At 34.5% G+C, this 19,605-nt stretch overlaps 1 protein-coding gene and 1 non-coding gene across 2 annotated transcripts; both read right to left on the bottom strand.

Moving 5' to 3' along the window:
- Positions 1 to 312: 312 nt before the first annotated feature.
- Positions 313 to 446, bottom strand: LOC133859033 (small nucleolar RNA snoR74). Its single transcript, XR_009898699.1, has one exon. It is a non-coding gene; the product is annotated as a small nucleolar RNA snoR74 (small nucleolar RNA).
- Positions 447 to 14,148: 13,702 nt separating this feature from the next.
- On the bottom strand, positions 14,149 to 19,605 carry LOC133876636 (uncharacterized). Its single transcript, XM_062314919.1, has 7 exons — positions 19,600 to 19,605; positions 17,255 to 17,776; positions 16,099 to 17,188; positions 15,438 to 15,981; positions 15,242 to 15,343; positions 14,893 to 14,998; positions 14,149 to 14,781 (listed from the first exon to the last, which is right to left on the bottom strand). The coding sequence occupies exons 1-7, from the start codon at positions 19,603 to 19,605 to the stop codon at positions 14,149 to 14,151; spliced, it is 3,003 nt and encodes a 1,000-aa protein (XP_062170903.1).

Raw genomic sequence — 19,605 nt, 5'->3', positions numbered from 1 at the left:
AATAAATGCACAATTAGTTGGAGATTAATTAAGAGATTTGGCTTTTAGCAATTCATATAGCTAATCTTTTTCTTTTTCTTTTTCTTTTTTATAGAGGCAACATATAACTAATCTTAAAAGGGGGCAATTGATCTTTCTATAGAATGACTTGTATTAGGTTTCGTTCAAGGGTATATAGTCTGTAGTGATACAGAGACTAAAATATGTTACAGAAAATGCAAGAAATACGTATGAAATTTTGAAAATTTTATTTATAAAAACACATTTTTCTTGAGGCCCTTCAACCAAATCTATGTATTAACATGAGTAATGTGATGTGGCGTCATTTACTGTACCTTCAAGTCACAAACAAGTACAGAGGTTCACCCAAAAATTATACAAGCTGTAATTTTCCTGAAATTTACAAGAGCCCTCTTCACAAAAAGACAAAAGGGCACTGCTTTTCAATCGGGTTCAATTTATATCATATTATAAAATCAACCCAATAAAATACTTGTAAAATAAATAGCTAACAAATTTCTGCTGATTAAATTAAGAACCCCAAGATTCTAATTAATAGACGAATTTGAGAAGGCCACATTTAATCCGATTTAGGGTTGTGGATCCACGTGTTTGGTTAGAAAAAATATCTAACTTAGATCAAAGTGTCAGATCTCATCTAACTATATATATATATATATATATATATATATATAGCAGATTCATACCCAAAAAGGAAAAACAAAAGAACAAGATAAATAGATTTCAACAAATAAGAGAGACAGAGACAGAGACACAGATCTATCTCCTTCTCCAAAGACACGGTACATCTACCTCAAAAGAGAGAGAGAGCAGCCTCGGATGACAAAATAGATCAGTTCCAGCACATCTCCTTATACAGAGAAACACGGTTGAGACTTGACGTGGTGAAAGAAGAGCGTTCATTCACTTCGCAACCGTGATTTCTCTGATTAAACAAATGTGATGGAGCCGTAATTATATGCTGTTGGCTTTCGACGTCGGTTGAGCTTTGTATGCGTTTACCAAAAGAGGATAAACATGGCCGTACAGAACAAAGAGGCGGCCGAGGATCTTAGCATCCTTGGGTTGGGTTGCGTATGTGTGTGTTTTTACAGGCAAGAAGCCCTACGTGGGTTCGCGTCAGTTGCTACGAAAATATGGATTTATTTGGCTTTAATTTTAGGTGTGTTTAAAACAAATTATAGGATTTTTTTTTTTTTTTTTTTTTTTTTTTTTTTTTTTTAATTTTTTTCAAATTTAATTTTACTTTTTTTCCTTTTTCATAAAAGACTTAAAATTAAATTTAGATAGATGAAAAAATTAAAATAATTTTTTTTTTTTTTTTTTTTTTTTTTTTTTTTTTTTTATTTATTTACAGCATCTAAACCTTCAGTTTGACATTTCTCAACAAGTTAATGATTTAAACGGTTAGAATATAGGAAAATTATATATATATATATATATATATATATATATATTTATTCCATATTAAGCCGATATCGAAATATTTTCAATTTAAGGGTTTATTGTATTACCATATTTGTATTTACTCACTATCATATACATAAGGATTTTTATACTATAAACAATCAAATTAATGATAGCACAATATAGATTTATAGGTCATTCAGAGTAGTGAATGTAGATGTCTAACAGATAACCACTCGTAATTCTTTCTCTCTCTTGCTTCCACTAGTACGCCCCTATTTCATATTTTCCCACAAAAACCATACATTCTAACATAGACAAATGTACAAAATTAGATGAAGTTACTCTGAAATAATTTTCTGGAGTAATAGCACTGTTAAGCAATAGCATTAATTTGCTCCATTACACTCTTTCCCCCAGCTTTACTGCCCTGCTAAATTGTGGTCGATCAATATTTTTCCTAATCTGTTTTTAAATATCTCTTTGGCTATCAAAGCATCAAAATCATCCAATTGTATACCGGCGAGAGAGAGAGATGCACATCTCTTTTGAATTCAAAAATAGTATGATTAACAAATTAACATGTGTTGCATGTCAAGAAATGTCCACTATCAAATATTCGACTTATTTGGCTTATTTGGTATGCCATAAATTAGTTACATGCAATTTAAATAAGTAGAAAAATTGGCACCTAAGTTTTGTTGTTTTAACACAATTGGTACCTTAATTTTGTATTTTTACCATAGTTGGTACCTCAATTTTGTAATTTTTTCACAATTGGTACCTGTACTATACTATCAAATATTTGGGTTATTTGGAATGCCAAAAATGTCTAGACATTTAGGTTGTGCACTAATTTATTCCCATCCGTATATACCCGTGTTTTTAATGTAAGTTACATGCGGTTTACATAAGTACCACAATTATTGATACCTAAGTTTTGCAGTTTTATCACAATTGGTACCTTAGTTTTGTATTTTTATTACAGTTGGTACCTCAATTTTGTGGTTTTTTCACATACAATTGGTACATGCATACACTATCAAATATTTGGTTTATTTGGTATTCTAGTTTTGTATCCAAGTAACCTGTATGCATGTTGTGTATCGAAACCAACCAAATCATAAACTAAAATTGACCAAAACTCAAAATGACAAGCAAATCATATTGGTATCTCAACTTGGTATCACAACAACCCGATTTTGTATCCAAGTAACCTGTATGCATGTTGTATATCAAAACCAACCAAATCATAAACTATATATAATTGACCAAAACTCAAAATGACAAGCAAATCAACTTCGTATCACAACAACCCAGATTGGCATCACCATAATCTGTTTAATTTGTGAGATAGCTTCATAGAAAAAACAAAAAGTTACTGGTCAAATTCGTATATATGAACGCGATATTCATTTCACTCTGGCTAAAGGATGACCCCTTTGCCACCACACGGCAACCAGTACTCAAGCCTAAAAACAACATATCCCTATGGCTTAAGCCTTAAGTTGACTACGTAGGATCATAATATATAGAATTAAGGAAAGTGTTATTTCATTAACCAAAAAGGCTGCTCTCACCAAAAGAGAGAGAGAGAGAGAGAGAGAGAGAGAGAGAGAGAGAGAGAGAGAGAGAGGGTACGGAAGCAACCATTTTGGTTGAAACTTGAACACTAAAAAGAAAAGTACACAAGTGGGATCGTAATTTGAGGCTAAGGATATACATATATATTGTCATGGAATTATTTCATTGGATCTATGGAATTATGGCTAAGACAGAAGCCATAATTAATATGGAATTATAATGACTTATATGTTGGAATGAATGAATGGACTACAAAGTTGAACTCAGTTAATTTGCTCTAACAAGATTCGAACCATGCATCCCATCCAATTGTTAGGAAATATGTTTTATTTCCGAAAACCTGTGAGATACGAAAAAAATAAGAAAATAGAAAAGCTCCAATACACCCAAAAATTCACTCTATGCTAAGTGAGATGAGACTCCCTTTCTTCTCATCTCTATAATTGATATTTACGTATGTTATAGTACTACTCTTTTATAAGAAAAATAAAAAGCAAGCGTAAAGGGATTACTTCTCCATTAAATAAAGTTTCAGCAAAAAAGCATGGCTAAGAAGAGAACCATCGAGCTAGTGGAGTTGAATCATCTCCACTAATCAAACAAAATAGGCCCACCACAAGACTTACTAAAAGCACGTCAAACATTATAACACCAATATGGATTCAAAAAATCCAATAGTTCCTTCTCATACTTTTCTGCTAGCTCCAGCTTAGAACTACTCATTTACTACACCTCTTAATTCACAATTGGCTTTCCTCCATATTTTTGCTTTGTGCAAGTTCAGCCAGCCAAGGGGAGCTTTTTGGATCATCATTTCTAATGGTAATATTTTCAACAAAAAAAAAAAAAAAAAAAAAGCGGGGGGCCTGGGATATGAGATAGACAGCTAGCGTAAGTGTCAAGTATAGCTAACATGACCTTTTGAAATATCCAGGTTTGAAATTAAGTTAAGAAGTATAAATGAAAGCTCTCATTTTAATTAAATTAATTAATAGATAGATAAAAACAACTGAATTGTAACTCATATTATTTAAAAATAACAACTGAATCATCAACATTCAACAATATGGACTTATAAGCCCAAGATTATTCATAAAATAACATTAATAAGATTATTCATAAAATAAGATAAAGTAGGCTTATCCAATAGTCGGGACACTACAAACGGTGCCATTTTCATTGACCCAAACCCAAACCCTGTCGCAGCGAAAGTCTTGCGTGACAAACGATCCTTCTTCCACGATCACGGCATTGACAAGAGAATTCTCCCTCTCGATTGTGGCCTCCGCAACCGTCCCTTGCTCGCCAACGAGCTCTGGCCATGAATTCTTACCTACACAGGCTCAAAAAGATCGGACTTGTGTTAATTAGATCAATTGGAAATCATATATACTATATATACATATATGTAACTGGCATATATATATATGCATGCATATATATACGTACTGACAAGCACTCTTAATATATAGATGTCCATTACCTTCACACTGATCTGATGCCATTGTTTCCTAGCCTTTTCCTTCACAGCTATCTTATATTGATAACAGTACTTTGTGATATATTGTTCGGGTGAAAGACATGGCCGGAGTAGTATTTATAGAGAATCATTACATTAGTATGCGGTTGGTCATTATTGACTTTGTAGATATCATGCAAGCTAAGAGTTTGAATTGTTCTTTGTTCTTTGTGAGATAGATAGCTTCAAATTAAGAAAAACTAGCCGTACGCCTTTGACATAACTTCCACCGTCGTGAGGTGCGCCAGAGTATTAGCTGTTGTTTCCTTTGAATAAATATTCCTTTTTCATTGCGCTGCATGCTTGTTCTTGTCTTTCTATAATTAATTATTTAATTAATATTTAAACATTTTGCTCAGGCCGGTGTGTTGGATTCTAGAGTGTTTCTTGTTTGTTTTTCCTTCTTTGTATTGCTGGCCGGCCTTACATGGTTGTACATTTCTTGGCTATATAGCTTCTTTGTTGTGAGTTTCCCTTTTGGAGGCGGTTTAATTTTTTGGCTTCATTTTTCGCTTGTATTCTTTAGAATCTTTTAATAATTAAACCTTATTTATCCAAAAATAAAAAATAAAACATGGCTATCTATGAAGCATTATTAGGATCTATAGCTTGTGTTGACTTTCAATTATTACATGATGCTATGAATTTGTATTTTCCTATTTCTTTTTCTTAATATCACTTCAAAGAAATTAAAAATTCAGTACGTACTCTTTGATGCACTGGTCGATCGTAACAGATAAGATATTATTTTGTTTACTATAATTGAACAAAACCTAAAGAAGAAATATACATGATTTTTTTTTTCCATGTCTGTGAATATTGACGATGTATAGTGATCATTAGCTTTATATAAGATATATTAAAAAAAACTTAACTAAAGTTCAGACTAAAAATATTAATGACATGAAGCTAATACTCCGTTTGTTTCGACGTAAAATGATTTCTGGAAAACGATTTCGGCATTTTCCGGTGTTTGGTAGGGGCGAAAATAATGGTCAACGAAATTCATTTTCGGTTTAACCGTAAAAACTTCTTTAATTTTCGGAAAACGATTTACGATTTTTAAAACCGTAAATCGTTTTTTGAAATAAAACTCTTCGTCCTTACACGCATGTTTGATATCCGATCGTCAGAATTTAACAATTATCGATCGTCGGAATTCGGTCGGCGTCGGAGTCCGACAACATCCGGTCGCCGGAATCCTGCCGGCGCCGGAATCAGGTCACCGGAATTGTTCCGGCTCCGGAATCCGGCCACGGGATGACCAAATTCCGGCCGGAATTTACCGGTTTCCGGGCAAGCCGGCCGGATCTGGCCAAAACGGCCGGGATCCGGCTATTGATCCAGCCGGATCTGGCCAAAACGGCCAGGATCCGGCCAGATCCGGGAGATTCCGGCCAGATCTGGCCAAAATGGCCAGGATTCGGCCGGATATGACCGGATCCGGCCATTTATCCGGCCGGAATCCGGCCACCGGACGTTGCCGGATTTCGGCGACATTTGCCAAACTCTGATTTTTGCATTTTGTAATTTTTTTCGTACGAACCAAACACCGAAAAATATTTTCAAGAAAATTATTTTTTTCTGAAAATAATTTCGTCGAAATCATTTTACGACGGAAATCATTTTAAGTCAAAACAAACGGAGCATAAGCTTCATCAATTTTCTCTTAGCTTGTTTAATTTTTTTTTTTTTTTTTAAAAAAAAAAAAACCAATAATTAATGTCTGCTTTGTGTATAGGCCAGGATACAATAGTCAATAGATCTCGCGCCAAGATGATTGCCAATACGATTGGCACTTTTATAAAATATTGTGTACGGAATATGTGAAGTCACATACGGCATGATTTTATCAACTAGAAAATTACATGTCAAATTGATCGAGCCATCTAAATCTAATATTCCTCCCGGTCTGTAGGCCTAAAAGTCAAACAGGAATTAAGCCAGCGTACAAGTTGCTTAACGAATTTGCAAGCTTCGTTTACTATTCCTTTCTATTAGTATCTACAAGTAATAACAATGGACGTACATTATCTAAATCAATGAAAAATGGGTGAATTTATTTTTTTATTTTTTTTACTTTCCTTTATTTAGTGATATATATAATTAAACTCTACCTCAATGAGGTAACTTGTTTCATTTTAGAAACAGTAACTTATCCTTTTTATGTTAATTTTTTTTTTTTTTTTTTTTTTTTTTTTTTTTTTAATTTCTCCTAACAAAAAGAATTTATTAAAATGGTCAGATCACTCCTCTTGCTATATATATAAAACCATCTCGATTTGGTCAATGATAAGATAAGCAATTACAAGCAAAAACCATACTGAGTGCCAAGCATGCCACTCATGAGACAAGTGGCTGCCATGCACGCAGTTTGCATTATATTAGCTAGAGTATGTATGCAAGCTAAATGTATTCGCGCACAAGTATTGTTTTAAAGCAATAGCATGGTGTGAGTTGTACATTAATTATAAATGTCTTCATTAATTATTTTCTCTCAATCTTTCTCATAATTAACTTTCTTCTTTAATTTCAAAACTCCTTAAATACCTTTCATTATAAAATATTATCAAACCATAAACATAGGTATACATACATAATTATATTAATTTTTTTATTTCAAACTTAATTATGCTGAAGGTAACATATAACTTTTGTATTGATCAATGATGGTAAAGTTACATGTTTTCGCTGACAATATATATTCATGAAATCTTAAACAAGAGAGCTAATTATAGATTCGATCTGCTGCTCGGCTTCTTGAATCTTTATTTAATTAAGAGGGGAATGTGTATAGGAGATTCGATCGGCAATAACCCAAAATGAAAATTACTCCAAACATTACAAGAGCCAGTCTTATTTTTTCTTCAAATACGTACACATAAGAATGCACGAAGAATATAAGCTGTTATTAATAAGTTTCAAATACAATGGTATATATTGGAGATATAGAAATCCTTATTTCATTTTAAAAATAATAATTAAGCGACTTAAGGCCGGCCTAGCCAATATTGGGGACCCTATAAACGACACCATTTTTATCAACCCAAACCCAAACCCTGTCGCAGCGGTAGTCCTGTATGACAACCGATCCTTTTGGCACGATCTTAGCATCGACAAGCGGATTCTCCCTCTCAATTGTCGCCTCAGCAACCGTCCCTTTCACTCCAACGAGCTCCGGCCGTGATTTCTTACGTGCAAATTGAAGCTCAAATTAAAAAGACTTGTCTCAGATTAACTTGATCAATATATATAACATTTAACTGTATGGTATATAGCTGGTACTAACAATTCTTAGTTATTCATTGAATCATTACCTTCACACTCTGATGCCATTGTTTCCTTTTTCTTTCACCCTCTTATATGTATTGATAACGTGTCTGTTTATGATGCAATTGTTCGTTGAACAGAAGGGGTATTTATAGATTTATCATTACATAGTTTGAACGTGGTTGGTCATTATTGACCGTTTAGATATGAAAGATAAGGTTTGGAATTTTTCTTTTTTTTCTTTTTGAGATAGCTTCAAAGAAAAAATCTAGCAGTAGTCTTTGACATAACTATCATGGTGAGGTGCCTGATAAGGATTAATTAGCGGCAGTTTTCATTGAATATTCTTTTTTCCCGGCTGCTCTTATATATATATATATATATATGAATTTCATTAATGGAAGTTGTTGGTGGAGTCTTCAGGACGGTGTGAACAATACGTTTTTCGATATTCTTCACACTCCTCTAATCTCTGCAAAACAACTAAAATTAAGAGACCCTTTCAGAGGTCTCACTCTGATGCCTAAATTAGCTTCTGAGAGAAAAGTGTGGTCAATGCATTAAATAATCAGTCTCTTGTTTATATCTGAAGTATGGGCTTATTTATAGGCAAAGAGGTGAAATACAACCTGAATGAGGATTCCTGCTCTCACTTGATGTAGGAGTGTTTATCAGAGTCTGATTTGGACTCGGATTCCTTATGGAGTGTGATTCTTTCCTAATTCGTTTTGTAATATAATTCTAATCTTGGATTTTCAGGAATTAAAACTGGATCGGGAGTCCTATCCCAATTCAACTTGGAATAGGACGGTTGACCAAATTCTTCGAGGAATTCTGATTGGACACAGATTGTGACTTCTAATCAGGATTTTCTGGGGTACGACCGATACCTGAGTTCCCGTGACATGCTTGTCCCGGATCTTGGCTAGCTGAGTTGACTCTCAATCCCGAGATGTCTGCATTCCCGAGACTCAATCTGGATGTATCTTCCATCGCTTATTCTCAAGAATAGGGGCATGTTTGGCAAAGACATATACAGAACATAACATAACAAAATAGTGGGTTGTTAATTTTGGAATTAGTAAAAAAGTAATGATGTGATATAAAATTTTTTTTTTTAAAAAAAAAAAAAAAAAAAAAAATTGCATAGAAAAGTGAAAAAGTTTTGGATTGTAGTGAATTTTTTTATTTGAATAGTAATAAATAATTATTGATATGATATAAAAAGTAAAAAAAGTTAGAATGTTTTGATGTTGATTGATATTAAAAAATATGAAAAAGTGAAAAAAGAAATACACGAACAGGAACCGCATTACTGTGTACCGTTCCGTCACTTGGCAAACAAGGCCTAGTTTTTACTTAAATGATTACTTGGTGTGCCTATCTCTCGGGATAGGACTACCCAAGAGTTCTACTGTCTTGACATTACAGCCACCAATTCTCCTTGGACCGATCTGGTAGAATTATTCCTAACAGAAGTTAATTAAGAAATTACAATCATTTCTTCAAGTATAACTTCTTGAATACAGGTTAAATTCGCTAAAGGGGTAGTACAAATAAAATACAAAAAGTTCCATGTCAAATTCGTATGAACACGCGCGTCCCTCTGCCACCACTTGGAAACGTGTACGGTAGCCAGTCAGGCCTAAAACCAAGCAAGATATCCGTGGAAGAAAGCGTTATTTCAGCAACAAAAATTTTGCTCTCACCACGAGAGAGATGGAGGGTGCGGAAGAAAACACCAAAACACTAAAAGAGACAAAAAAAAAAAAAAAAACAAAAACAAAAACAAAATTAAAAACAAAATGGGGGAAAATAATAAGTTTTTAGTGTCGATCTTATAAAATAAAATAAAAAATTTGAGGGAATTTTTAAACTTTTTAAGCCCTCCAAGGTCAAAATTGGATCCGCCCGTGCCTCTGTGATCCATTGCTCTATAGATAAAGCGTAAAATCAAATGTTTTTAGAGCTCTCCATCATATTCATATCTACATTAAATCGCTGTTTATTTGTGGAGTACTTTTTGTCGTTTAATGGCCAAATTTTAAAATTTTGAAAATTATAAAATTCTCGATTTTATTTTTCTTAAAAAAAAAAAAAGTTTTTTTTTTTATTTTTTTTATTTTTTTTTTATTTTTTACCTTTTAGTATTACTTTTTTTCAATTTATAGGAGTATTTGTCTTACTGAAAAAAAAAAAAAAAAAAATGGTCATTTTTTTGTCTTTTTGCTTGCTAGCCTTGGGAGGACATGAGTAATGCTCTAGAGTTACTATTGTATTCCATTAAGAAATATGTGGCTTTTAAAATTACTATTGGGCTTGTGATTGATCATTATTAAATTTTGATCAAGTTGTAATTTTAAAAGTCATATCTTAAAATGATCCAAGAGTGATACAAAAATGACTTCTAGAATTACTCAGAGGATATTGACATTTTTTTGGTAGTTTTGAAGGAATATTGTTCCAATTAAAAGTTTGAGATGAACATTGTCAATTGAATGGTAGTATGAAGAGGGTATGTAGACTTTTTCCAAATTCATTATTGTGATTATTCATTATTTATGTTGTAGGAAAGAAATATACTAGGCCATATTCGACAATTATATTGTGTAATTTAATCGATTAATAATGTTTCCTCTATTATTGTTAATGAAACTTATATTTTCTATTCAACTAGTTATGATGTAAAGATTTAACTACAAGAATTAAATATAATTATTTAATTATGATACATGTGTTTATGATTTTCGTTATGATACATGTTGCTATATGTAGGAGAAAAGCCAATATAAGCATATGGCCGCGTGTAATTTGTACACGTGGCGATATGGCAGCGTATAATTATTCCACGTGGCCATGTGGTCACGTGTATTAATTACGCGTGGCCACATAGCCACGTGTACAAATTACACGTGGTTAAAATATTCATTTTTAAAAAAAAAATTTAAAATTTTAGCCATGTATTTTATAAGCCACATTGCCAATTAGCCACATGGCAAATAATATACGTTGCTATTTGTTATTTGGAGGGAAGGAATGTAAGCGGGAGATTTAAGTTTTCTTCCCTTTTGTTTTTTTATAAATTTTAAGTTTTCTTTTTCTTCCTTAAAAGTCGTGCCTGCCTTTCAACTCTCTCTCTCTCTCTCTCTCTCTCTCTCTCTCAACGTGAACGAGTATCACATGTTGCCCTTTTTCTTTTTTTCTTACATATCTCTCTCTCTCTCTCAATATTGAAATTTAAAAATAAAAAATAAAAAAAAACCCTCTCTTCTTCTTCCTCGTCTCTCTCTGTCTCACTCTCTTGTCTTTGTGTTTTTTTTTTTTTTTTTTGAGAAGGTGACGACTCACCCACCGGCCGCACGACTCGGTCGCCACCACCTGGAGAAGTCGTTTGGGTCGTCGGTGACGGAGATTTAGGCGTCGAGCTCCACTCCAAACCCGATCTCACCGGTGACCCATGGAAGATCGGGTCCGATCTTCCACTTTTTCTTCCTTTTTGAACTCTCTTGGAACTCTGTGTTGGCCGGATGTTAATTTTGGGTTGAATTTCATGGGGGAGGAAGGGGAACGGAAATTGTTTTGGTTTTGTTTTGGTTTTTGAATCTAATTTTCGGGGATTGGGCATTTTGGTGATTCTTGGTTTTTGTTGGTGATTTTTGGTATTTTTTGGTAATGCGGTCGACTGAGGATTTGGGGGATTTTTTTGAATGGATTTCATGGGGGAAGGAAGAGGAAGATTTCGCCGGCCTTGAAGAAGTTTCCGGTGAGGAAAAAAAAAATGAAGAAGAAGAGAATCTGTTCTTCTTCTTCTTCTTTCCAAAAAATATTAAGCGGTTAGCGACGTGGGTTAATTCCACATGGCTAAAATATCCTATTTTTCGTTTCTTTTTAAAAATTACAAAATAAAAAATAAAATGCATTTAGCCACGTGGCTAAATAACAATGTGTATAAAATACACGTTGCTAAGTGACCATGTGTATAAAATATACGTTGCTAACTGCACATTTAGTAACAATCGGATCAACCACGCGGGACCCACGCGGCTAACTGCACGTGGCTAGCAGTTAGCAACGTGGATGACCCTCATACACGTGGCTAACTGTATGTGGCTAAACACCAAGTTTTTTGTAGTGTATAAAATCGTGTGTCACATAGTGAATTATTGAATTTAGAGTATGTGTGAATCTATTATATCATAAAAGTGCCATTTGAACATAATAACATGTGTCTTAGAGTGTGCACGAAAATAAATACTAAAAGAACATAAAGAGGTATGTAGTAGAAAATAATTTATATATACCTTAGGAAAACTTTGTTAGAAAGAAGAACGGAGTGCTTCCTTTGTATTTTTGAAATCTCTTGGTGATGTCAAAAGTGAGTGGTGGCCGAAATTGTTGAGAAGAGAGAGAGAGAGGATGATTTCTTGTTGTGTTTGGATTTAGGGTTCTTAAGAGGAAGTGTGAGAAGATGAGAGTGAGGCCTGGTCGATAGATTTTGAATCCTAACATAATAAATTTAAGTAGAGCTTTTTTTATATTTAAACATTAATTAAATCATTTATATTTATATTTTTAATTTCAAAATTATTATTCTCGCTTTTTGCTCTTAATTTTTTTTCAACACACTTGTAGAATTCATCTCTGTTGCGAAACATTTAATTTCAACTGATAACATTTTTTATATTGAACTACATATAATTCTTTTTATATAGAATTTAATTTGTGCAAAACGAAATTTATTTATTCTAAAAATTATTTTAATAAACAAACTTAACCGACATGTTGGTTTTACGTTTAGGCAAAATTATGAGTTTAATTACCGCTTTATGGGTGCTATTAATGTGACTTTTCATTTTTCTCTTTCCTTTCCTGGAAATTCTCCAGGATTCAATTCTTTATAATTACTTTTTACTATAATTAGACCTTAATTAAAGTGCATTGACTAACTTCTTTGTCATAATTGGGGCCTTAAATTTATTTTTTTTAATAAAATTAAACTTAATTATACTATAACATTTGGAGGCGCCTTAATTTATTAGGGGCCTTTAGGCGATAGCCAACCACTACAAAAATTTTGGGTTTTAGTAACCTAGGTTTACTAACGTGCAAAAGGCTTTTGCACGTTAGTAAACTGTAGTAACGTGAAAACAGTGGTGTAATTTTAACGTCCCTAATCCCATAGTTACTAAAATAATTTTAGTAACGCCCAAATCAATATCACGTTACTATATAGTAACGCATAAAAAATGCACATTAGTAAATATATAGTAACGTGGAAATTTACGTTAGTAGATTATAGTAACGTGATAATTTCCGTTAAACGTTACTGAGTCTAGCAACGTGATAAATATCACGTTATTGATTACAATAACGTGATAAATATCACGTTCCTGATTATAGTAACGTGATATTTATCACGTTACTATACTCAATGACGTGATATTTATCACGTTACTATTTATCACGTTACTAAACTTAATAACGTGTTATTTATCACGTTACTGAGTCTATTTTTGTCGTGATAAATATCAAAAAACTGAGTCTAGTGTAACGTGTATAGCACCACTGAATTTTGCACGTTACTTTTTTTAGTAACGTGCAAATCTTAATCAGGCTACTAATATTAGTAACGTGTATTACTAACCACGTTACTAATATTAGTAACGTGCTTTTATTTAGTACGCCACTAAATTAGAATGGGATTAAAAAAAATAAAAAAATAAAAAAAATAAATTTATTTTTTTTATCCCCAAAATAATTTTCTAACGGACCTGATAAACGAATTACAACAACCAATATAAATTAAAAAATTCAGTACAATTCCAACAATAATCATAATAATATACACTCCCATTGATCATCAACGTCAATCACAAAAATTTATTCGTTCCCATCAATTCATCAACAATTACAACGTTTAATTCTAACAATAATATACTTTCTCATTAATCATCAACGTCGATCACAACAAATAAAATCATACAACGAAGTCTTTAATTATTACCTGAATTAAAAGATAAAAAGTTTCATCAACATTAAAAGAAATAACTCCACACAAACAAGTTTTTAATTATTACCTGAATTGCTGCAAACAGACTAGCTAACATTCAAACGAGACGTGGAATATTCGTCAAGTGCTATGGTAACCTGCAAAATACACAATGTACCAAAATTAATGCTATATACATGATGCACAAGAATATGAATTGATTTTAATTATTTGAAAATGAGAACTATATTATTTACCTAATGCACACTTTAATCATTATCATATGTATTAAATATTCACCAATTCGTTAGCAATTACCAATCAATGTAGAAATAAATAATAGGAAATCAGTCAAGTTTTATTGAATAACATACGCTAAGATTGGCTCTAAGTCTGGTCGGACGTGGTCAAATTCATCACTTGGATCTTGATTGCTATTTCTGGTTAATAGCAACGGCTCGCACTCGTAGTAGGTGTCTAGTGAATCATGAGACCCTTGACCCTGACCAACGTCGTAGACGTTTCTGGGTTTAGTCCGCACAACACAAGCCCAACCTGGGTTCCTTTCATCTTCGACGTAAAATACTTGGTCAACTTGTGAAGTTAGTACATATGGGTCATCAGTCACCAGGTCTCCCCTGTGGACAAGGCGATTGAAGCTGACAAGTTCCATGCCATACTCATCCACCTTATATCCCCTATCTTTCGTGGTGTCCGCCCAATCACACTTGAACATGACGTACTTAGTTCTGTCGTAATACTCGACCTCAATTATATCCGTTAACTTCCCGTAGTACGTCAAGCCATCAACGGTAGGCACACACACGCCGCTGTTCTGTGTTCTCTTCCCTACATCATGTGCAACAATGCGAAACATTTTTCCGTTAACCACGTATCTGTTGAACCTACTTGCTATCTCCTTCGGGCCCCTACAATGCATAACCAGCTTGTCGCCCAGCTCCTCCATACGTTGAGAGTCCAACTGATTGACCTGCGAGCATAATTAAGTAAAATGAAAAATAGATTAAAAATTAGTTCGATTAGTTTATGTGAACTAGAAGCTAAACATGTAATAGCCAAGCATTACAAAAATTAAACTTACATAGTCACGGTACCAATCGCAGAACTGTTGATGATGTTGGGCTTCCAATTGATCGTCTGTAGTTCGCCCCCTACCGCATGATCGCCTAAGCGTATCCATGTGCATCCTACAATTCAAAATTGTTGGGTCATTATCTATTATTCACAAGTCCACTTTATAGAATCTAACACATCCTAAATTTGTTTTAGCTTACATCCTCAGTTGAATAAACTCGTCAGAATTTAGAGTAATATATCGGTGAATTTGGCTCAACTGAAGACGGTTAAGGCTGACTCTTGTTCCTGCCTCCTTTGGACCATCTGGATTTCGTTGGGGTTTGTTGTGGAGGCTTGGTGCGTTACCTAGATACCTCGAGCAGAACGTTACCAACTCGGTTGCTATGTAACCCTCTGCAATGCAGCCTTCCGGAGCCGCCTTATTGCGCACACTAGACTTAAACCCCCCAAGGCTCCTACATATGAATATTAGTCACTCAAGTCAATTAATTATTGTGTTATAAAACTCATACCAATCTAAATTAATAAATATACATACATAAATTTTACCTTTCTGCCGGATACATCCACCTATACTGTACGAGGCCCCCGAGTCGGCATTCACGAACAAGGTGCACAACCAAATGAACCATGATAGTAAAAAAACCGGGGGGAAATACTTGTTCCATCTTGCATAAAGTGGCACAGACATTACTCTCTAACCGATCCATGTCCTCTTGGGTTAAGTTTGTTGAGCAGAGGTCTCTGAAAAATGCGGATAGCTCAACAAGAGGTCTAACCACATTATCTGGCAGTGAGCGGCGCAATGCAATAGGGAGAAGCACTTGCATTATTACGTGGCTGTCATGGCTCTTCAAGCCTGATATCGTACGTTCCTTAAGGCGTACACATCGAGAAACGTTTGATGCATATCCGTCAGGTACCCTTACATTTTTTATCACCTTCAAAAAATTTATTTTATCTTCGTTGGACATTGTGTGACAAGCTGGAGGGAAATAGGTTTTACCATCTTCACCCATGTACGGATGTAATTTAGGCCTCAAATTCATTTCTTGCAAGTCTTTGCGGGCTGCGTAATCATCTTTTGTTTTTCCTTTGATGTCGAGAATTGTGCCAAGTATGTTGTCCGTCACATTTTTCTCTATATGCATGACATCAAGGTTATGCCACAATAAATTATCTTTCCATTACGGCAATCTAAAAAAAATACTTTTCTTTTTCCAAACGACATTCTCAGTTGCATCTTCTGTCACTTGTCTCTTTTTCCGCTTCTTCTCCTTTTTCTTGCCCGCGCTCTCATCCCCAAATACCATCCCCTCCAACTGTCTCAAGATGTCATCACCACTTTGCACGTGGGGTGCACTTTCTTGTTCTTGGTTGCCGTCAAATGTTCTCTTGTTCTGCCTCCAAAGATGATCCATTGGCAAGAATCTTCTATGTCCCATATAATAATATTTTTTCCCGTGTTTTAACCGTTTAGACCATGTTGAATGCATACAGACAGGGCATGCCTTCTCACTCCTGTTGGGCCACCCGGACAAATCTGCATACGCCGGAAAATCATTAATCGTCCACATTAACTGCGCCCGCATCTGAAAATTCTTTTTATTTGAGGCATCATATGTGCGCACCCCTACGTTCCATAATTTCTGTAGCTCCTCAATCAATGGCTGGAGGTACACATCTATATCCATGCCAGGAGAAGTTGGTCCTGGAATGATTAGCGATAGTATGAATGACGTTTGTTTCATGCACATCCAAGGAGGCAAATTATACGGAACAAGCATGACTGGCCAAGTACTGTGAGAGGTGCTCATGTTCCCAAACGGATTAAAGCCGTCTGAGGTCAGACCAAGCCTGACATTCCTACTATCGGCTGAAAATTCTGGATATTGGAGGTCGAACGACTTCCATGCCTCGCCATCGGCCGGATGCCTCAACACGACGTCCTTTGTACGGTCTTCCTCATGCCATCTCATATATTGTGCAGTATGTTCTGACATAAAAAGCCTCTGTAGGCGTGGAATGAGTGGAAACCACCGCAACACTTTCACCGGACGTTTCTTTCTCGACGATGTGGGTTGACGATCCTCGTCCAAATAAATTTCATCCTTCCACCTAGATTCTCCACAAACGGTGCATGACTCTAATTCCTGGTTGGCCTTCCAGAATAACATACAATCGTTACGGCACGCAGGAATCTTCTCATACCCGAGCCCCATGTCACTGAGATACTTTTTTGCCTCGTACGTATTAGCTGGCAAAACGTCATCACATGGAGGCAGCAACTGATTGATGAACTGAAGGAAATCTGAGAAAATATTGTTGCTCAGTCCGCCAACGCACTTCAAGTTGTACAAGTGTACTGTAGCACTCAATTTGCTATGTTTAGTGCCCCCATGAAGTGGCTTATCCGCCTGTTTAAGCATGTCATAGTACTTCTGAGCACCACTTTCAGCTGATTCTTCTGTAACATTTTCCACACCCACCTGATCAACACACTCTAGCTCACGATTGGGCTCCCTGACTTCATGCATGCCAAATGCATCACGCAACATTGTGTGCATGTCCCCACCTTGTTCTGTACTGTCGGCACTTGCAACATCTGTTGGATGAAGGTTCGAAGAAGAGGCTGCATCAGGATTATACACAGTCGTCTCACCGTGCAAGAACCAATTTCTGTAACTGACCATGATTCCTCTACCCGCCATCAAGTGCTCAAGGACGATATCGGGCGAGTGGCGACGATTATTCCGATAGACCTTACAAGGGCACCGGATTTTACCATCAGGTGTTTTGCAGTTATGAACTGCAAATGCCACAAATGCATTATACCCATCATTGTATTCCCTCGTACCTCGAGTCTTTGTAATCCAAGATCTGTCAATCTTTTCCGATACATCCAATACACAACATCAACACCAACACAATGAGATATATAAATCTATCTTCAATTTATTACAAATTAAGGCTTAATCAATTTAGAGTTTCCTTAATCAATTCATAATAATTTGTTTTTAGTTACTATCAATTTAGAAAATTTTACTATATTGTAGGTATATATCTTGTAAAGCTTTAGTTTAAGGCTTTTAAGGTTTCCTTAATCAATTCATACTTACTAGCTTTTAGTTTACAATCAACTTAGTAAATTTTCCTATATTATAGGTATATATCTTGTATAGTTTTAGTACTTACTTATTACTTAAGTTTTAAAAAGGATTGGACATAACATTTTAAGAGGGAAAACAGGCAGAGTTCTTGACAATAATTGTTTTGTTATTACATTTTACATTTTTCCTGATTGAGTCCTATAGCTTTGTTTTTTTTTGTTCTTTTGTTTTTATTTTTTTGATTAATAGAATTTGACTAACTAAAAACTAAGGTTACACCACACTTTAGCATTAGAGCTAGATCACCAATAAAACAACAATTCAACCAAATATGTCAACGATTCAATCAAAGCTCTCATAAGAGTGGATCCACATATATGCATATCACACATTTGGGAGCAGGGCCTGACCTACCTCTAGGGTTCGGTCCGGTAAATACTGACTTTTATACCCTTTATATGGTTAGATGATTTAATTTTTTACTCTACTACTTTTTATATTTATGTATTTTGGGATAACATCACGTAAGGATACCGAAGTATCGGCCGTTTTGATTTAGGAGTACTGAACTTTTAAACGTTTCAAACTACGGTATTCAAGTTTCCAAACGTCTCAATAAAAGGTAATCCGTTAGGATTTGCCATTAAATCCTAACAATTCTTTTTCCTTTTCTTTCCTAAAAAAGAAAGAGGGGTCTTTTGGGAGTTTTGGCAAGATTTAACCGCAAATCTTAACGGAATACCTATAATTTAGACATTTGAAAAATTAAATACCCTAATTTAAGACGTTTGAAAGTTCGGTACTCCTAAATCAAAATGTTCAATGTTCGGTACCCTTATGTGAAGTTATCGCATATATTTATTTATTTTGTATAGGTTCAGATCCCTACACTAAAAATTGTGATTTTGTCCTGTTTGTGAGAGAAATGTTTGTTATAATAGTTGCATAGCTTGTAAAGATGATTTCTTGGTATCTTTTTTTTTTTTTTTTTTTTTTTTTTGAGGCTGCCAAGCCAACCTTCTATTTTTTATTTGTTTTTCCCAAATTTTATTCCAACGTGTCCCAACAAGCTTCCTCTTCATTATGGGCTCTAAAGTTTTCATGGCATCATAAATATAATAAGCACTAATTAATATGATAACCTACCAATTGATCGGTTCCATTAAATAGTACATTGCTTGTGATGGACATAAGATATAAAGCATCTATAAAGAAGAATGGAGCATTCAAACTTAAAGTAGAATATTGATTGGAAAGATAAAAGATTCACAAATAGCTCCATTAATTAGTGCAAGATTATCATAAGTAAATTAATGTGCACATAACTCCAAATCATCATCCTCTCTAACAGAAGGTTCACAGTTTAATACTATGTGCATGTAGATGGTGTCAGTGTTAGAGTGGGTGTCACAATCTCAACATCGTCTAAACATCAATTTTAAATTTAAAAGCAAAATTGAAAAGCCAATGCTCCAATTAAAAACCGAAACTAGCAAGAAATTGAGGAAAACATGAAAGTTCATTAAGATTTTTTAATAATCATTTTCTTCAATCACAAACAAGGATTGATAACATAATAGCAAAGAGAACAACATATATACCTGCAT

The sequence above is a fragment of the Alnus glutinosa genome, chromosome 1 (genome assembly GCF_958979055.1).
Source record: "Alnus glutinosa chromosome 1, dhAlnGlut1.1, whole genome shotgun sequence".
NCBI classification, from domain to species: domain Eukaryota; kingdom Viridiplantae; phylum Streptophyta; class Magnoliopsida; order Fagales; family Betulaceae; genus Alnus; species Alnus glutinosa.
This window is presented reverse-complemented; position numbering and strand designations above follow the sequence as displayed.

Coding starts and splice junctions, on each gene's coding strand:
- LOC133876636 (XM_062314919.1), bottom strand. Junction 17,189..17,254: donor ATAGCAAATTGAGTGCTACA/GTACACTTGTAC, acceptor GATTTCCTTCAG/TTCATCAATCAGTTGCTGCC. Junction 14,782..14,892: donor GCGATTGGTACCGTGACTAT/GTAAGTTTAATT, acceptor TTATGCTCGCAG/GTCAATCAGTTGGACTCTCA.